Source organism: Uranotaenia lowii, chromosome 3, assembly GCF_029784155.1.
Source record: "Uranotaenia lowii strain MFRU-FL chromosome 3, ASM2978415v1, whole genome shotgun sequence".
NCBI classification, from domain to species: Eukaryota; Metazoa; Arthropoda; class Insecta; order Diptera; family Culicidae; genus Uranotaenia; species Uranotaenia lowii.
This window is the reverse complement of record NC_073693.1, coordinates 359949714-359969849: the sequence shown is the minus strand read 5'-3', so window position 1 is coordinate 359969849 and position 20136 is coordinate 359949714. Positions and strand designations below refer to the sequence as shown.

Below are 20136 nucleotides of genomic sequence, written 5' to 3'. Positions count from 1 at the left end.
ATTCACGTCACAAAATTTGATTTTTCGTTAAATTGTATATGAAAATGTGCTCTGAAAGCTGTTTTGACCCTCCAGATGGTCGGATTTTCACAAATCGAGCATAATTTAGTTGATTTTTTAATAAGTTCATTATTTTCAATTAAAAATGTAAAAAGATTGAAAAAAAAAATAAAAAAAAATTTTTTTTGGTGAATCTTTAAATAAAGACAGTAGTTATTTTAACATATGATCCCTCAATATGTTTCTATTCAAGTGCCAATCAAAATAAGGAAAAAGTTAGGTGCAGATACTAAAAAATTATGATTGTAAAAGTCGGAACAACAAAATATCGTTTTTGAAAGTCTACATAAAATTTGAAGACTTCAAAGAATGGTTCAGTATAGCCACAGTATAACTTTATATTTCGTGACGTGAATTCAGTCAACTACCCTGTTCTGTTTGAACTGAGTGAATTCACGTCACAACTTCAAATCAGCATAACTTCGTTCGTTGTTGTTCAATCGAGAAGCTCCGTACATCAAATTGTGGGTAATTGTTTTCTTTACAACTCATTTGAAGACACCGATATTCTATTTCCACAGAGAGAACAGGAATTCAAGGATGTATGTACTAAAGTCCGAAATGGTTAATTCTAGCGTGAATTCACGTCACAAAAGTAATTAGTCACAACAAAAACAACTTAAATTTTAAAATGACCAAATCGTATTCATTTTGAAGGAAATTCAATTTGCGACCGTTTGCTACAATTTTTTTCATTTTCAAGTAAATTGGTTGACTTCTAGAACGATAACAGTGCAGAAAAGTCCGGAAAAGCGATTTCACGTCACGGTGGAATGTGTCATTAGATCTCACAAAGGACCAATAAAGTTTTCGCCAGATTTGGCAAGCTGCCACTACAGCAAAGAGCTACTTCAGTGGACGACGGGGTGGGTTTTGTCGAAAAGAACATCAACCCACTCAACTGCCCTCAATTCAGCCCTATCGAAAAAAATTGGGCAATTGTCAAGCAGAAAATGAAGAAGAATGGTAGGACGACTTGGGATGCAAAAGAGATGACGAGATGGTGGAACAAAATGGCCGCTGAGGTCAGCTAACAGGGTGCCCAAATTATGATGAGTGCCATTCGACGAAAGGTTCGAAATTTCATCAAAACCACATCGGGATAATTTTCTAATTATTTTTTCTTTAAAGTGCAAGAAAAAATCTACATTTTGAGTGCAAAATATTTTTATTTCGTTTCGATCCATGCTTTACGCTTGAATTTTAAAGTTTTTCATTTTCATTCAAATTTTAAAAATCTACCAACAAATGAACAAATTTTAACATTTTTCGATGACGTAAAAAACTTTACCCAGTATGATGGATTGGATTAATGATATCACCTACAATTTTTTATACTGGTTCAATCATTCTTACCAACACTGTGGGCGTAGAAATATTTATAGAACAATCACCAAATATTTTTTAAATAAACATTATTATATATTTTTTACCTGTCTGGTTTAAGATGCAAAAAAACGTTAATCAAAAAGAAAACCCTGTAAATCTCGTTTACATATGCTGGAATATGATTGTTTTGCATCACGCATTTGTAAACATTGAAATTTCATTCATCAAAACAAATATTTTTATGATTTCAGCTAGTAAAACTTTCTGAAGTATTTTTTCCCCTAAATGTATGCAGAATCCTTATGTTCAGACAAAAATATGTAAATTCGTTTCAACCAGTGTCGCATAACATTTTCCAACGACATTCGAAAAAATTTCAATGATATCGACGGTCATCTAAAAAAATGTTAAACGACTGGAGGAAATGTTATTCAGTTTTGCAATGACAGTCGCTCAAAAAAATGTCATCGAATTATTCATCTCGATAACATTTTTGACTTGTGACGGTCGAAGATTTTATTGATCCTCTGACCGTTGAAATGACATTTTTGAATCTTAGATTGCGTGATTGTTATGGAAAAATTCAGAAAATGTCTGGATTTTGACAGTCATGAAGATCATGGGCCACGGCCAATCTGGCCGGTTCCGGAATCCGAAAAAAAACAAAAAGATCAGATTTTAACTTGCGACACATGGATAGAAAGCTCTTGATCACTCATTTTAGCCAACGTTAGGACTTTTAACTACACAAATAACACACGACGTATTACAGGACACGACACTTAACGTTCTTACTAACGGAAAAAGGAATTAAAATTACCTTTTTTCGACCGGTTCCGGGCAAACAAAATTGTATAAAAAACCCAACCCCCCTTTGACAAATTCTACATGATAATTTTAATTCCTTTTTTTTTCGTTAGTAAGAACGTTAAGTGTCGTGTCCTGTAATACGTCGTGTGTTATTTGTTTAAAGCTCTTGAAGAGAATCGATAGGAAAAGTGGTTCGGGGACATCTGGCCGGTTCCGGAATCCGAAAAAAAACAAAATGATCATATTTTAACATGCGACACACGAATAGAAAGCTCTCGATCTGTTCATGATGAGAAGAATTACTTGCTTTACATAAGCGGCATAAAACTAGGGAACTTTTGATGCCATTATTTAATAACTGTTTTGGATAATGATGGATGAATTCAAGACGCTTAAGTCTCGAATTCGAATTATTTGCCAGATTTTGTCGATCAGCTCTTGTTCCAGTGATCTGTTGTGTTGAAATTGAAATTGATATTGTTTAGGAAATAATTGAGGCATTGGTTTCGACTTAAAATTTAGAGGATAAAAAGTATACTCTAAGTTGCTTTGAATTTTTTATACTTCCAATGTTTTTTTTTTAAATACATGTATTTTTTAGAGCTACAAAGATGGTTAAACGGCAATAATAAAAAAAAAATTTGAAAAAAATGTATCGATTTTTGGATTTCAACAAAAACATTTTCCTGTTTATTTACCGTACGAGTGTCCACGTGGACATGACTCCACCCCTTTCCCCCTCTCCATAAAAAAAGCGAGAAAATATGCAAACTTCTAACCCAATGTAAGTTTTCACGAGATTTTTCGTATTCCAGAACCAGCCGCCAGATTGGCCGTAGCCAGGGTCAGATGGCCCCGAACCACTTCTCCTATCAATTCCCATAATGTACAGATCAAGAGCTTTCTATTTATGTGTCGCAAGTTAAAATCTGATCATTTTGATTTTTTGGTTTCCGGAACCGGTCAGATTGTCCAGTCCACACGGGCAAAGTCCCACTTCCAAAATTCTCCAGAATTCGCGTTTATGATTCTGTGACATTCAAAATGTTAAATGTCGCCATAACATATGCCAGTATGAATATCATCGGAGCAACGAACGGCTTTCATCTGCTTTGCTTAACTTTTTTTTCCATGACTATCACAATCTCGATGCAAGTTGTGACATTCATCCCAAATAGTAATTGCCATTTTCTCGAGGAAATTTCTTAGCGATGAAGATCACAAACAAAATCCAATAAGGACATGACTGCGACGGTCGTTCACGTACTGATGAATGTAGCTCTAGGCTTCGGAAAAATATCAAATGACAGTCGGACAGTTATTATCCCTGGTTTCAACAGATTCAAAAATCACTGCATTTGGTTTTTTTTTGCATAATGGTTTTTATGGCATAAAAATTCATTTTTCATTAAAAACTAAGTTTGTTGCAAGTTTCCCCTTTTTCTAAAAGTAGTGAAAATCGCATGGTTTTCGAAAACTAAACTATCAGTTGGGATAAAACCAATATTTTTTCTCACTATGACAATAAGATGTCCCACTAACCTTGAAACTTTTGATGCATAAAGGGTATGATTATCTGAGGACGTGAGTTTCTAAGAACCCATTGAAGTTGAAAAATGTTGCACGTTGCCCCAGTTGACGGTACCTACTCAGAAGACACGATGGCTTGGTACCAAACCAACATGATCCAGATCGTTCCGAATGAGATGAATCCGTCCAATTATCCTCAACCGAGACCGATTGAAACTTTTTGGGCCCATACTCAGAGCTCCTAAAACCTCCCCCGTTGGCACGGCCTTGGTGTAATTAAAAGTTTTACAAAAAAGTAACATAAAGGAACGGGCTCACCGGAAAGGCCAAATATAATACCAATTTTAGATGTTGAATAATTCCGTAATGCTTCTATCTTCGGTTTACGTTCCAGAAAACAGCATTCCGTGGAAGTTTTTTTTTGCGCAGCGGACCTAATTCGGAATTCAAGCAACGGTCAAAGGCAGCTAAAAGAATCACCAGTGTTAAGAAATGTTTGAAATTACCAATTTAACTATTTTTCCACCATGTCACTACAGAAAATTGTTTTTGGTTGGAGAAAAAAAAGCTCGCGGCCGCTTTTCAATCGGCGCCTACTCCGAATCCCGACTTCAATCGAAATATTTCGTTTTGAAGTGATACTCAATGCAACAAGATCTTTTTATTTAGAGAGACTACACAAACAAAGAGGCGCCATGTTTCGATTGGAATTTTGGATTAACTGTCAGTGTCATTCCAATCGAACAAAACCAAGCAGTCGTAAAGGCAGCTCTACAGCAGGGTTGCAAGCTTATTATTTTGGAAGAGATCAGTCGGTGCCTCTTTGTGTGTGGTCTTTTTTATTTTATTAAATAGAGTGTTTAATTTTAAAACATGCTGAATTAAGAAAAAATTCCAGTTAAAAAAAAAGCAAAGTTGGTTTAAATCTTCCCCCAGTAGAATTTTATGGCTAAATTGTACCTAATTTGGCTATCATTTTCATATGTGAATATCTCAGTTATGCCAAGTGTAGGTAAACATTGAAATGCAACTTTTTGGTGTCGAGTGATTCCAAAATTCAGCATCGTTGTGCTTTCAAAACTCCTTCGATTTTATTAATTTTTAGTAACTCGAGTAATTTGATTCTTTGTTTGTATTCGGCATACGGCTAAATGGAAATAAAATTAAAAAAATAAAAATACCTTAATGATGCCCAGAGTTGTTTTGTTATGACAGAGAAGTCAAAACAAAGTAATACTCTCATTTTGCTGGTAATGACTAAGTTCGTGGTTTGTTCTCATCTTGAAATAAATTTGAGATTTTTAATTTTTCGTCGCAGAAAATAGAATATCAAATCATGCTACCATCGCTGACCAGTGCATGTTTTCACCCTTTCATGTTGATCTCATTTTTCCGATCTATGAAAGTGAATGCAACCTTAATGTTGTCTTATTTAGCGTCTTATTTGTCGTTGGAAAATCAACATTTAATCGTGCTTTCATGTTGCTCTTCAAGCTATACTTTGGTATGCATGCATCGGTATGAATTCTGTTTCTACGCAAAAGTGTAACAGCGTTTTTGGCTCTAGTTTTCCGTTTGCTGTAGGAAATGTTTTTTTTTTACAGAAAACATTGTAAAATGATTAACTTTAACTGCTCACTACGAAAAAACTGACGGTGAATTTTAAGTTTGAGAGAAAAATTAAAAATATACCTGAAATTTCAATCGCGTTTTTTTGCTTTTGCACGTTTTTTCACATGGGACAATTTAGCTTGAAACGGCAGTAAAAGCCATTGAAAAACTTTCAATCTTAAGATTGAGGTCCATTTGTATGCATTTATGAGGGACCGTGGGAGTTTTTTTTAGAACATTAATGGGTGATACGGTTAAAATTTGGTCAAGGGAAAAGGCGTGTAAATCGGTGAAATCGTTTATTTAAAAAATTTAATTTAATTTAAAAAATTAAATTTCTTTTTCAAGTATATTGAATTAGTATAAAATTCAGGAAAAATGTTCCTTTAGGTTTCCGCTTTTCCAAATCCGAATTGCCGGGCCTTACGCTTAACCCCTGCCATCAGATTTTGTACAGCCACCTTGTCCACCTTCTTCGCCGCACAAAGCCAGTTTGCTTTGAACTGCTGCTCGTCCTTAGCAGTTTTTTTGGTCTTCTTTAGGTTCTGCTTGACATTAGCCCAGTATTTCTCAATTGGGCGGAGCTCTGGCGTGTTGGGAGGGTTCTTGTCCTTGGGAACCACCTGCACGTTTTTGGCGGCGTACCACTCCATGGCCTTTTTTACCGTAATGGCAAGATGACAAATCCGGCCAAAACAGTACGGAACAACCGTGTTTCTTCAGGAAAGGCAGCAGACGTTTATTCAAACACTCTTTCACGTAAATTTCTTGGTTGACAGTCCCGGAAGCTATGAAAATGCTGCTTTTCAAGCCACAGGTACAGATGGCTTGCCAAACCAGATATTTCTTCGCGAACTTTGACAGTTTCATGTGCTTGAAAATATCTGCTACCTTTCCCCTTCCTTTTGCCGTATAAAACTCCTGTCCCGGAAGCTACTTGTAGTCGGCTTTGACGTACACTCAGGCCAATTCTTATTATAATTTTCATAAGAACCGTCTTATGAACCGCTTTTTAGAGTGCAAAATTGGTTTTCATAAGAGTCTTATGAAATTCTTTCTATTTTCATAAGAAGTTCTTATGAAAAACACAAGAAGCGGCATTGTGAAAAAATAATGAACACATTCACTCCATTAGTCTGTTTTTCATCGTCATACGAAGGACTCACTAGTTGTGGAGTTAGAAGTTTTTGTAATAGTTAAATGTGATTTCGATCTTCTAAATGGTAAGTTTGAGAAGGAAATCATTTTTTGTGAACGTTGGAAACATTTATTTACTCAAGTACTTTTTTTTGTTTACTTTTCAGCATGCTGACCACCGTCTAAAATAATTTTATTAATGGACCGGTTGCTACCGAATAACTTTATTGGTACCGAGTGTGATGTGCTGCTGATAGTGATATAATTTGAAATAAGTCGACCGAATAACAAAATTAAAGTTTTGAACATCAAATTTCTTGAATTATTTTCACCAAACATGACATTTCCTGTTTCCATAAGACCATCTTATGAAAAGCGAAAATTTCTTGTTGGAGTAGGTGTTCATTTCAGAATTCATTCGCGTCATAAGACAATCTTATGAATTTCATTAAATTTTCTTATGGCGCCACTTCATAAGAGAATCTTATGGCATATATAAGAGTATTTTTCTGAGTGTATGTTTCGTCGTCCATTACCACGCAGTTTGACCGTCGTATTTTGTTTTTTTTTTTTTTTTTTTTTTTAAATATGTCTTTATTTGTATCAAATCATGATTACACTTATATTATTACATTATTGCATTAAACTAGGTGTTCAGCTCAATAATGAACTGTTCATAGCCCTATAAGTAACTAGATTATAAAAATTTATTTATAAGATTTAAATTTGCTGAGCGCAATCAAGTTTTTAATGTAGGAGAACATCCTGTAATAGCAAAAATATTTTATACTTAAAACTAAACACTATCTTAAAATTAAACTAAACATAAAGAGAACGAATCTCTGCGATGGAAGACTGCATCGATTTGCCTCTGAAGTTGGAGATGATTTTGTTGGCCATCTCTTCGATAGATTCAATGCCTGCAATCCGATGAAGATCTTCGGTGCTGTGCCAAGGTGGAAGCTGCAAAATCATTTTCAGAACCTTGTTCTGAATCCTCTGGATGGCTTTCTTCCTCGTCGCGCAGCAGCTAGACCAAATCGGAACTGCATACATGATCGCTGGTCGGAAAACTTGTTTGTAGATGAGCATCTTATTTCGCAGACACAACCGGGATTTCCTGTTGATGAGAGAATAAAGAGATTTAGTGTATTTATTACATTTAGATTGAATATCTTCAATGTGATTTTTAAAAGTAAGATTCCGATCAAGTGTAAGTCCCAAGTACTTCACGTGATCAGACCATTCTAATGAAACCCCATTAAAAGTTATGGAATGATTTTCATTAGGTTTTAAAAAATTTGCTCTTGGCTTATGGGGAAATAAAATAAGTTGAGTTTTGGAAGCGTTAGGAGAAATTTTCCACATTTTCAAGTAATTCAAAAAGGAATTTAAATTTTGTTGCAATCTACTGCGTACCACCCGTAAATTTCGACCTTTTGCTGAAAGCAAAGTATCATCAGCAAATAATCTTCTACCTTTTCCTTCTGGTACATCAGGAAGATCAGAAGTAAAAATATTGTATAAAATTGGCCCAAGTATACTGCCTTGAGGGACACCAGCTCTAATGGGTGTCCTTTCAGAGCATGAATTTTGATAGCTTACTTGTAAGGTTCGGCTAGTCAAATAATTTTGAATAATTTTGGTGAGATATACAGGAAAATCAAATCGAGCTAATTTAGCTACTAAACCTTTGTGCCAAACACTGTCAAAAGCTTTTTCAATATCAAGAAGAGCAACACCAGTTGAATAACCTTCAGATTTGCTAGCGTTGATCATATTAGTTACACTCAAAAGTTGATGTGTAGTAGAATGTCCATGACGAAAACCAAATTGTTCATCAGGGAAAATGGAATTCTGATTAATGTGAATCATCATTCTATTCAAAATAACTCTCTCAAATAGTTTACTTAAAGATGGAAGCAAACTAATTGGTCGATAACTTGAAGGCTCTGAAGCACTTTTTCCAGGTTTCAAAATTGGAGTTATTTTGGCATTTTTCCATTTATTGGGAAAATAGGCCAAGTGAAAACATTTGTTGAAAATTTTAACTAAAAAATTTAAAGTGCTTTCAGGCAACTTTTTAAGAAGAATATAGAAAATCCCATCTTCCCCTGGAGCTTTCATATTTTTAAATTTTTTGAAAATCAATTTAAGTTCATCAATATTTGTCTCACAAGAACTTTCAAACACATTTTGCTTAGAAAGAATATCATCAAATTCAAGGAAAATTTGAGCATCAATTGGACTTACAACGTTTAAATTAAAATCATGAGCAGACTCAAATTGTTGGGCTAATTTTTGAGCCTTTTCTGAATTAGTTAAAAGAAGTTTATCCCCATCTTTCAAAGTAGGAATTGGCTTCTGGGGCTTTTTCAAAATTTTAGTTAATTTCCAAAATGGCTTTGAGTAGGGTTTTATGTCCTCTACTGCTTTAGCAAAATTTTCATTACGAATGAAATTTAAACGACGTTTGATCTCTTTTTGAAGGTCGCAATAAATTAATTTCAAATAAGGATCCCTAGTTCGTTGAAATTGGCGTCGACGAATGTTTTTCAGTCGTATCAAAAACTGAAGATCATCATCAATTAAAGGTTGATTAAATTTATGTTTAACTTTAGGTATTGAAGCGGCTCTAGCATTGACTATTGAAGTTGTCAAATTTTCTACAGCCAAATCAATATCTTCTATTGAATTCAATGGAACGTTTACATCTAAATTACGTTCAATAAAATTCATATATCGCCCCAGTTAGCCTTTTGAAAGTTAAAAGTTGATTTTAAAGGGTTTTCAATGGGACTTTGGGATAAAGAAAATGTTACTGGAAGGTGGTCTGAATCGAGGTCCGCATGAGTAACTAATTGACTACAATGCTCGCCTAAATCCGTTAGAACCAAATCAATTGTGGAGGGATTTCTAATTGAAGAAAAACAAGTATGCCCATTAGGATATTCAACAGTATAATAACCTGCAGAGCAGTCATTAAACAAAATATTCCCATTTGAATTTGATGAAATATTATTCCAAGATCGGTGTTTTGCATTAAAGTCACCAATAATAAAAAATTTAGATTTATTTCTGGTAAGTTTTTGTAAATCTCCCTTCAAAAAATTTTTCTGTTCACCGCTACATTGAAAAGGCAAATATGCGGCAACAATTATAATTTTCCCCATAGAAGTTTCTAATTCAATTCCAATTGTTTCTAAGACTTTTGTATTGAAAGAAGGAAGAAGTCTAAATTTGAGACGACTATTGATGACAATAGCTACACCCCCACCTTGTCGATCAAGTCGATCATTTCGTAAAATTTTAAAGAAAGCATTGCTTTTCAAGTTATTGTCTGGCTTTAAAAAAGTTTCAGTGATGGCAGCAATATGTATGTTTTGAGTTTTCAAAAATAAAAAGAACTCGTCTTGGTTAGCCAGCAAAGATCTAGCGTTCCAATTCATAATATTTAAACATCTATTTGGATCCATGAGGGAATCGTAAAGTCATAATAATTTTGTTAGCATAATTAAAAGAAGTTTGGAAAGCTTCAAACATTGAATTTGCTTTCAACATAAGTTGCATCATTTCCATTAAATTTTGATGCAATAATTTTCATTTTTCCTCAGTAATCTCACCCAAATCAACAAAATTGTTAGAATCAGAAGAGGAAGGAGAAGAAAAAGTATTTGAATTTCGGGGATTTTCCCAAGCCTTCGCATGAACGTTGAGACTTGGTTTTTTCCCATTTTTATTAGTTAAACCTGAAGAGGGCAACCCATTTTCAACCACCTCTGAGAACGATAAACAACGAGTCTGGGGCGCAGAATCAGCCCAGGTAACATTAAAATCACTTCGGGTATTACCCAGCCGTGATTCCAATGTAGACCGAGGCTGAATGCGAACAGGCAGGTTGTTTGCCGGCCCGACGTGTGAAGACGAAAAAGAGGAAGGAGGAGAAGAAACTTTTCTGGAAACTTTGGGATTTTTCCTAGAAGCAATAATTTTTGCCCTGATGGGACAGTCTAGCGAATTCGAGGAATGATTACCTGCGCAATTTGCACACTTAAAAAATTCTGTTTTTGGCTTATCACCACCAAAAAGGCATTTAGATTTTTCATGATCGAATGAGCCGCAAAACATGCATCTGGCATTCATTCTACAATTTTTAGTGCCATGACAAAAAGCTTGACAACGACGACATTGCGTAATATTTTGAAGAAAATTGGTAGAAGATTTACGAAAAGGTTCGAATTTGACTCGACAATGAAACATAAGACGAGCCTTTTCAAGAATTTGCAAATTATTAACCTGATCCTTTTTAAAATGGATCAAATAAAGTTCAGGAGCAAAACCAACACTACTGATATTATTCGTGTTGGTTCTTTTCCTCATTTGAATTACTTGAATTGGAGAAAAACCTAACAAAGAATTTAATTCAGCTGTGATCTCATCCGGTGTCTGATCGCCAGTGAGACCACGAAGTACAACTTTAAATGGACGATCACTTCTAGTGTCGTACGTAAAAAATTGGTGTTTTTTATTATTCAAATAATTTAAAACCTTTTGAAAATCATTAAAAGATTCCGCCAATATACGAGCAGTTCCCCTTCGACCGATCTGAAAAGAAATCTTCACATCCTTGACGGAAGTGACGATTTCTTTTCGAAAGGCATTGAAGTCAGGAATCGTGACCGTTATTGGTGGAATCTTTTCGTTTTTAAGAGTATAAGAAGAAGAAGGTTTCTTAGTACTCTTATCAGAATTAAATATGAATATTTCCTCATCACCGATGTTATGAAGGACATCGAATGAATTGGAAATTTCAACTTTTTTGGCAGATGGCCCTGGATTAGGTTCAGCAATCCGTTTTCTTCCGGCCCTTGAGCCGGCCGAAGACTTCCCCATGCTGGAAAGAAAAGAGAAAATATGAATAAAAGAAAATGAAAATAATTTTAGCACTGAAAAGTGCTGATTGAAATACAGGTAAGGAAAAAATAAATAATGTAAAATGTTCCTGCAGGTACACAGCAACGATACGATGCTCCGGCGTACGTGTTGACGGCTCAACGGTACAGATGGAAGTGATGTCGTATTTTGTTTATCATCGCGATTTGGAGTCACTACCTTCTTGTTAGTCGATAGTCCGGCTCGTTTTTTGGACCGATGCACGGTTGAGGACGATACACCCAGCTTATTTGCGGCATCTCGGAGAGAGAGGTTAGGGTTTCGCTTGAAACTACCGGCAACTCTCTTTGTCGTCTCAGCGGCTCCCGGTTTTTGATTTCCCCCCGATCCAGACTTCCTGGCTGTCGACAAACGTTACCCAAACACTTTAATTACATTTGTAACGGTTGATTTGGCAACTTTTAGCGATTTTGCCAGCTTTACGTGCGAGTAGCACGGATTTTCGCGATGCGCGTGCAAAATTTTGATACGCCGCTCTTCTTCCTTGGACGGCATTTTGACAACTGAAGAGTGAATTCCAAAATCAAAATATGAGCAACATTCTACACACACACACCTTCAAAATGAGGGGTGTTCAGGTTTTTCAAATGCAAAATGGAAAGAAATGCGTCAAGTTGATATTGACCAAATTTTGACCGTATCACCCTCTACTCGGCAACGCAATTCTTCACACGAGGAAGAAGGACCTTAACGGGTTAAACTCCTATCAAAAAAGAAAAAAAAAAGAAATTCTTCAAATCGTTGGATTGTCAATAAAATTGTCACTATAAATCTAAAATCACTAATCAATGAAATTTGAAGCCGTCGCTAATCGATAATTCAACTAGTGGTCAGTTATTGAACTGACTTAATCAATTGTACTTAGCAATGTTCGGCTTCGCTAACTGAAAAATTAGCGCCGCTAATTGAATCGCTAACTTAGTGAATGTTAACGATCGCTAATTAAAATCGCTAAATGTGCTAAAAAAGCTATCGCTTAAAGCTTAAAGCGCTAATCGCTAACCGCTAACTGTTACCCAACAAAAAATGTAAACCATTTTTTTTTATTTCGTGTTATTTGAATGTTCAGTATAAATGTTACACCGAAATTGCAAATACAGTTAACTAAAACTTCTAAAAACAACACAAAAAAATTAACTGTCAATAGCATGGATTATAGTTGAATCTAAAGTTTTTTTTATTTCAATGCTTTGCAAGCATATTATAGTTTTTTTGTTAAAATCTTCAACCAGTTTTCTCCTTTTCCAAACTTGTATGATTCTCATGTCATGATAGAAGCGTTCCCAAACGTGAATCTTCATACAATATATATTCGAACCTAAATCGAATACAAAACGAACAATTCAATTTACATACTGCTTTACAATGTCAATTTTTTCTCTGGTGATTTTTCATCTAATTTTATATGAACTGATCTGTGAAATGAAAAAAAACTAATTTTTGAAATCTGAATATTTCAACTAAGTTAAAACAATAAACCCATTGAAGGATGTAAAAAAGTTCGATATTGTTCGATGCTCTAAAATTTAAAGGCTTAGGTATCTGCAGTTCTATGAATTAAAGGTATACAAACGCAACGAAGCAATCAACATGGCTGATTCTGAAACTCGACAGATCGAATCATCTGCTGTATACACATCTTGGTTAATCTGCGTTACTGTGGTGTGAGGTGACCCAAAATACTCCTATCATTTGACTTTAGTACGCACTCTTTCATTGAGACCATTCGAAATGCCTGACCTAATAAATGACTAAAAGTATAAATACCTACTTCTGCAGTGATCTACAAATTAAAAAAATATATGGGATTAGCGGTTTTCAAATAGCGGAACAAAAACAATAGCGGAACTTTTTAATTCGCTAGCTTCCCAAAAATTTAGCGGCAAAATTAATCCGCTATCAAAAAGTTAGCGGACTAATTAGCGATTAGCGGATTAGCGCTTTAGTGCCGAACACTGGTACTTAGGCCTTATAAAGGAAATTATTTAATTTCTTTAGGAACTTCCACCATTCATTCCTTTGTCAACCGCGACGGGGTAACTGATCAAATTTATTTGGTTTAATCAAAAACTTCCCCGAATCGGACGGGATAGCTATTTTAATCCAGTTATATTATTGGATTGAATGTACTTCTTTTACTGCTTTGTGTTCTGTTATCTCTCCATCATCCACTGACTGCCACAGCACTCGCAGCAAAAGAAGAACATGAAGATATATCTCCGTATTCCCAGAATGAAATCAAAACATGGTCCTTCTCTACTACTGGATCTGGATGTTATTGACAATCTTCCCCGCCAAGTGGGGATACACAACAAAAAAGGAACCTACAGAAACTAAACTAAATCCGTGCACACTTCACCGAGAAGGAAGGCTGGGAGCTAAGCTAAGGTACCAGCTCGGCACACGTCTTTTTTGCTTTTCTTTACCCTCGCGTCGGATTTACCGAACACACAGAAGCTTTGACAGTTGATCCTCGCAAACCGGAAACGGAACCCGGTTGGTTGGATTCTGGAGGAGGAGGAGCAGTAGCAGAGCCGCTTATTGCGATGTTGGAGCAGCAATTTTTATTGGCGCTAGAATTGCTGGGGATTAGGAGGGGGTGGAGAGCCTCACGGACGCTCTTTCGTCTTCGCTTTCGCTTTGAGGTCTTGGGGAGGTGCAGAGAGCGACTACATTTTCTTTCCGGTTATTTGTGAGGTTAGGTGTTTTCATGACATTTCGATAAATTTACACTCACACATTGCATTATCGATTGGCGATAAAATATGTTAAAGTGGAACTGACATTTTGCCACCGGCACTCAGTAGGCTACGCAGAAGATTGAGTACAATTTCAAGTGTTGATGTTAAGCTCAGCTTTCAAATTCAAAAACAGAACTTTCTCGACATTTTTCTCTTTCAAGTTGAGACGGAAGCTAGCTATCCGATTACCTTGCTTTCCGGAAAACCGTGTCGCGAATCACTGGAATCCGAGATTTAGTAGCTGATTTGTATGAGATTATTTGCTTTCAATCCTCCTGGCTGGAGGGGGAAGCAAAAAGAGAGCGAAAAAATTCATTTCAATTCACCGTCGTGTGCTCCAAGTGATGTTCCGTTGTGGACGATTCAAATTTTGCCCTCTCTTGGCAGATTATTAGATTGCTTCAACATTCCCGGGGCCAGATCTCTGTTTGGACGATTGTGGGGTCCGGATTTTATTCTGCCCAGGTCGAATTCGCAGGCGGGACAAGAAAATACACAGGACACAGGTCTCAGAAAGTTGATCCGCTTATAATAAAACCGGGGGAAAGTTGTTGTGTTAAAACTTTGTCATATCCGATCTCACTCCTATCTCGTTTTCTTCATTTGAACAGGTGCCGCAGCAGGAGGACCAGGAACAGGAGGATATCCCCAGACCGTGACGACTCGGTTCGGCTGCTCTTCCCTGATCAACAGGCGCCACTTGACGGAGGTAAGTCTTGGAGCACTACTGCGATACTGATATCGGTTTACAAGCTGGTATAGTCTAGATTTTCCCCGTCCTCGATAAACATCTTTCAACTGTGTCAGTAGGAAGCTAAAAGAGATTACTCTCATAATCGTAATCCTTATTGTTACGGTTCCAGCCAGGGTTTCTTAAGAATGTTAAGTTAAAAATAGTTCTGATATTCGAAGTCAGAAATGGATAAAAAAATAAAACCTGAATCAGAACTCTAAATCTGAAATCTGAATCTGAAATCTGAATGTGAAATCTGAATCTGAAATCTGAATCTGAAATCTGAATCTGAAATCTGAATCTGAAATCTGAATCTGAAATCTGAATCTGAAATCTGAATCTGAAATCTGAATCTGAAATCTGAATCTGAAATCTGAATCTGAAATCTGAATCTGAAATCTGAATCTGAAATCTGAATCTGAAATCTGAATCTGAAATCTGAATCTGAAATCTGAATCTGAAATCTGAATCTGAAATCTGAATCTGAAATCTGAATCTGAAATCTGAATCTGCAATCTGAATCTGAAATCTGAATCTGAAATCTGAATCTGAAATCTGAATCTGAAATCTGAATCTGAAATCTGAATCTGAAATCTGAATCTGAAATCTGAATCTGAAATCTGAATCTGAAATCTGAATTTGAAATCTGAATCTGAAAACTGAATCTGAAATCTGAATCTGAAATCTGAATCTGAAATCTGAATCTGAAATCTGAATCTGAAATCTGAATCTGAAATCTGAATCTGAAATCTGAATCTGAAATCTGAATCTGAAATCTGAATCTGAAATCTGAATCTGAAATCTGAATCTGAAATCTGAATCTGAAATCTGAATCTGAAATCTGAATCTGAAATCTGAATCTGAAATCTGAATCTGAAATCTGAATCTGAAATCTGAATCTGAAATCTGAATCTGAAATCTGAATCTGAAATCTGAATCTGAAATCTGAATCTGAAATCTGAATCTGAAATCTGAATCTGAAATCTGAATCTGAAATCTGAATCTGAAATCTGAATCTGAAATCTGAATCTGAAATCTGAATCTGAAATCTGAATCTGAAATCTGAATCTGAAATCTGAATCTGAAATCTGAATCTGAAATCTGAATCTGAAATCTGAATCTGAAATCTGAATCTGAAATCTGAATCTGAAATCTGAATCTGAAATCTGAATCTGAAATCTGAATCTGAAATCTGAATCTGAAATCTGAATCTGAAATCTGAATCTGAAATCTGAATCTGAAATCTGAAATCTGAATCTGAAATCTGAATCTGAAATTTGAATCTGAAATTTGAATCTGAATCTGAAATCTGAATTTAAAATCTGAATCTGAAATCTGAATCTGAAATCTGATTCTGTTATCTGTATCTGAATCTATTATAAAAACTGTTAAAATTGCAGGTTTCAGTGTTTATTTCTTTATTTGCTTCCTCAGTAAAGTACTTGTAATGTTCCACTCTACGCTAGCGATTGCTAGCTCCACCAACGATCGTCAATACGCGAATTGCTTAATCTTGAGTTACATCAAACGATACAAGGGGACAAATGCATTCTTTAGAAATATAATGATCCTCATCAAATAGCTGAAAAGCCCCAAGAAGCGCGATTAAAAATTGGGTTGTATCTGGCGAAATCTGGCATGTGAAATCCAAAATCGGAAATTGGAAATCGATCATTTGAAATTCACCTTACTTTTTCTTTTCTTTACAGCAATCACTAACGCACCGCAATCATCACCAACACCAGACGTACAACAATAACAATAACCACAAGAACGCCCTGACGGAGGTGGTAGTTCAGGGCAGTGGTGCCAACTGTTCCCGCAAGGGCTACTACTACCAGCCGAGCTACAGCGAGTTTGCAGTGCTGGCAGACGAACGCTCGCTCATCCTATCCCGGCCCTCGTTCTACTCGGATCCGACACCGCACGAGCTGGACTCGTCGGTCGATGGCGGACTCACCCGAAGTCTGGACACCGGCGGCTGGCGATGATAACGGAGCGTTACGTTCGCTGGGCCGTTAGCCAGTGTTGCCAATCGCCAGTAATTTGCTACTGTAAATATAATCTCATACTTTCGGTTAAGTCGATAAATGTGCTGTGATGTTAAACCGGAATGTACCAAATTAACAATTCGAGGAAAAATTGGTTTCCATTCAAAACGAAAGGTTGATATTAAGTTAACTGATTGATGTTGTTGGAAGATGGTGTGGCGTAACGCTGTGAAAGTTGACAAGAGTTCAAAGATGACGACAAAGATTAACAAACGGGTCGGAACAAATGACATGTGATAGATGAAGAGAGGAAAAGTTTTTTCTAATAGATTTTCTATATTTAGCAAAGGAAAAAGAGTCACAGATCATTCGAAAGCATCTGTTTTGTTTAAATCTCATTCGTACCTTTTTGATAATAATAATAGTAATAATAACAAAAATAAACGAAATCATCATTCCAAATTTTAATTGCTTGTCAGAATGATATGATGATGACCGTTCCTTGAAGTCTTATCATCGGATGGGATTGGATATACATAATTATAAGTTTAATTACTTCCGAAACGTGTTTTGTCGAGCGTAACTGATTTGTCTGCCGCAAGTCTTCAGAAGCTGATTGATTCAATTCTACCTTCAACGGCAACGCTTGTAAAAGTTTAAAAGCAGCACATTCTATTAGAAAATTACTTCAGTTTTGAGGATTTCTAAAACAGAATAAATTGAATCAAAGTTGACAACAATTTGCATTTTTTTTTTCAGAATCCTAAAATTGAAAACAAAAAATCATTACTTACTTCTGTCTATTAAGACTTTTTTTTAATATTTTACTTTAAAATATTTCATATCATATACGTATTGGCATTCCAAAATCCTGAACTTTGTTTTGATAATTTTTACAATTTTTACATATTTCACAAACATGACCACTTTCACAGGTGATTGGTTATTTTGCCTGGTTCAATTTGACTATTACTTAATCGTGATTTTTTTTGTAATTTTTTGCATCCAACATATATATTTATCACAAGCTTTCCAATAATTTCGATCCCAATGTCATACATACATACAGAATTTAACACATTGTGGACCAAATACGAGATGTCTCGTGTTTTTAGATCGCTGCAAGTGTGCTACACTTAGAAGCATAACTGAAATATAATAAATTTAACAATGAATCAATATTGGACAAAATTGACCAAACTCTTTCGGTAACCCAAGAAAACTAACTTTGTGAAATTTGGTTCAGCGATACACATCGCTAAATTTCAGTGTTTCACGGCTTAGATTTTATCGCGGTCCTTAATGTGTTAAGTTTGAATCCCGAAAAATAATAAAATTTGTTATTATTTTTATTGACATATCTCATGCTTTTTTGGGAGTTCCTCTTCAGCCTTGAGTGAGTTCGGATGTCTTTTTTCCTTCTCGCAAAATAAAGGCAGAAAAGAATATCTCTTGTGATTCGCGGTGTGAAGTGTGAGTGTGATGAGTCCATCACCGGGGGACCACCCCGGTAGAACGTTACCCGAATGGATGGATCTGAAAAATCTACACGGTCGTCTTTTTTATATGGTGTTGAAGGCAGCTGATGGAAATGTGCTTCCGAAAAACCCATTCATTGTAGGGAGATCTATCGAAAAGTATGAGAATATTGAAGGTGCGTTCTATGAGAAGAGTCAAGGATGGTACGTGCTCAAGATCCACAACAAAGAACAAGGTAGTGAGCTGATGAAATTAACGGAATTAAGTGATGGTACACCTGTCAAAATTGAGCAGCACCCAAGGTTGAATAAGCGCAAATTCGTCGTTACGTGTCCGGAGGTCGAAGGTATGAAAGAAAAGGAACTATTGACCGAATTATCGCCCCAAAAAATAATCGACGTGAAAAGAATCACGAGGAAAACATCAAATGGAATAGAAGACACTAATACTTTGATGTTAACTATCAGTAGCACGATCATTCCAGAATATATAAACCAGGCCTATGAAGTATTCATCGAATCCCATGTAAATGGAAATCAAAAAGTTGGAATCGCACATCTGGTGAATTTTCTGCACACTCGATGAATTTTGCCGCACACTTGGTGAATTTTTGTGCACACTTGATGAATTCTGCCGCACACTTGGTGAATTTTGTGCACACTTGATGAATTTTGCCGCACATCTGGTGAATTCCAGCGCACAATTCAGTGTGTTTTTTCGCGTTTTAAATGAATACTTCATACCTGTGATATAAACTTTGGACTTCTACGCGTTCAAACCCGGCTTTACTATCCTCTGCCTTTGCTATGTAGAACATGTCTCAAATATGGCCATCCAAAGAGCACATGCACAGCCCCTTTGACGTGTAACCGTTCTAGCTCTCCCAGTCACGACAGCCAAAAATGTAAAAATAATCCCTATTGTGGTAACTGCAACGAAGAAGGTCACTCTCCAACAAGTCGTACGTGCCAGATCTGGACTGCCGAAAGCGCAGCGCTCATGCTCAGCACAGACAAAAACATTCCACCAGCAGAAGCTCAAAAATATTGCAGCAGATCAATAACAGCAACACTTACGCGAATATTCCAAAATCTATTCAACCTCATCAAGAAACGAAGAAACCCGAAAAACTTATCCCAATTCCAACTCCAGAACGAACTCCAACGAACCAAAAAGAACAACAACAAAAACAGCAGCAGCCACCGCACCAGAAAAGATCAACACCAGCCGTACGAACGAACACCTCATCTCCTCCTCAGAAACGTCTCATCACGAAAACATCGTCAGGAGAATCATCAGATATGGCAATCGATAAAGATGAACCTCGCGTCAACGCAAACGATAACCTCTAAACCCTTTCAAGGAAAGTGATCCCCTCAAATTCCTCCAAACACCCCCCCCCCCCCAACTTCCATCCCCTCCCCCAAATCCTTTTCAACCACCCCTCAGTATTAAAAAATATGATCCACGGCTCAGAAAAACTAGTAATAAGTAAATGGCCTTAAATATATGTCAGTTTCATTCCATTCTCACAAAACCAAGCAGTCTTTAAGAGCAAGTTCACTGGTGTTTGGAAAAAGTGGTAGAAATTTTGACATTTTGAAAATTTTACCATGCAAAAATGTTTTCAAGATCTTTGGGCGTTATATTTTTTTTGCAACACTGTTTCTATTCCAGCCGTATGTGATAGAAATATTGCTTTTTTTGCATCACAGCATGCGAAAATACAACACTTGTTGTGAATAAACTAGAAGGCCACAGA

At 36.2% G+C, this 20136-nt stretch overlaps 1 protein-coding gene across 1 annotated transcript in view; it reads left to right on the top strand.

The window, feature by feature from the left end:
• Nucleotides 1–17294, top strand: part of LOC129755141 (adipokinetic hormone/corazonin-related peptide receptor variant I-like) — a 294680-nt gene extending 277386 nt beyond the window's left edge. The window contains exons 8-9 of the mRNA XM_055751493.1: nt 14783–14880; nt 16614–17294. Coding sequence (XP_055607468.1) covers nt 14783–14880; nt 16614–16895 — 380 coding nt within the window. The 3' untranslated portion in view covers nt 16896–17294. The remainder of the gene's footprint in view (nt 1–14782; nt 14881–16613) is intronic.
• The last annotated feature ends 2842 nt before the right edge of the window (nt 17295–20136 follow it).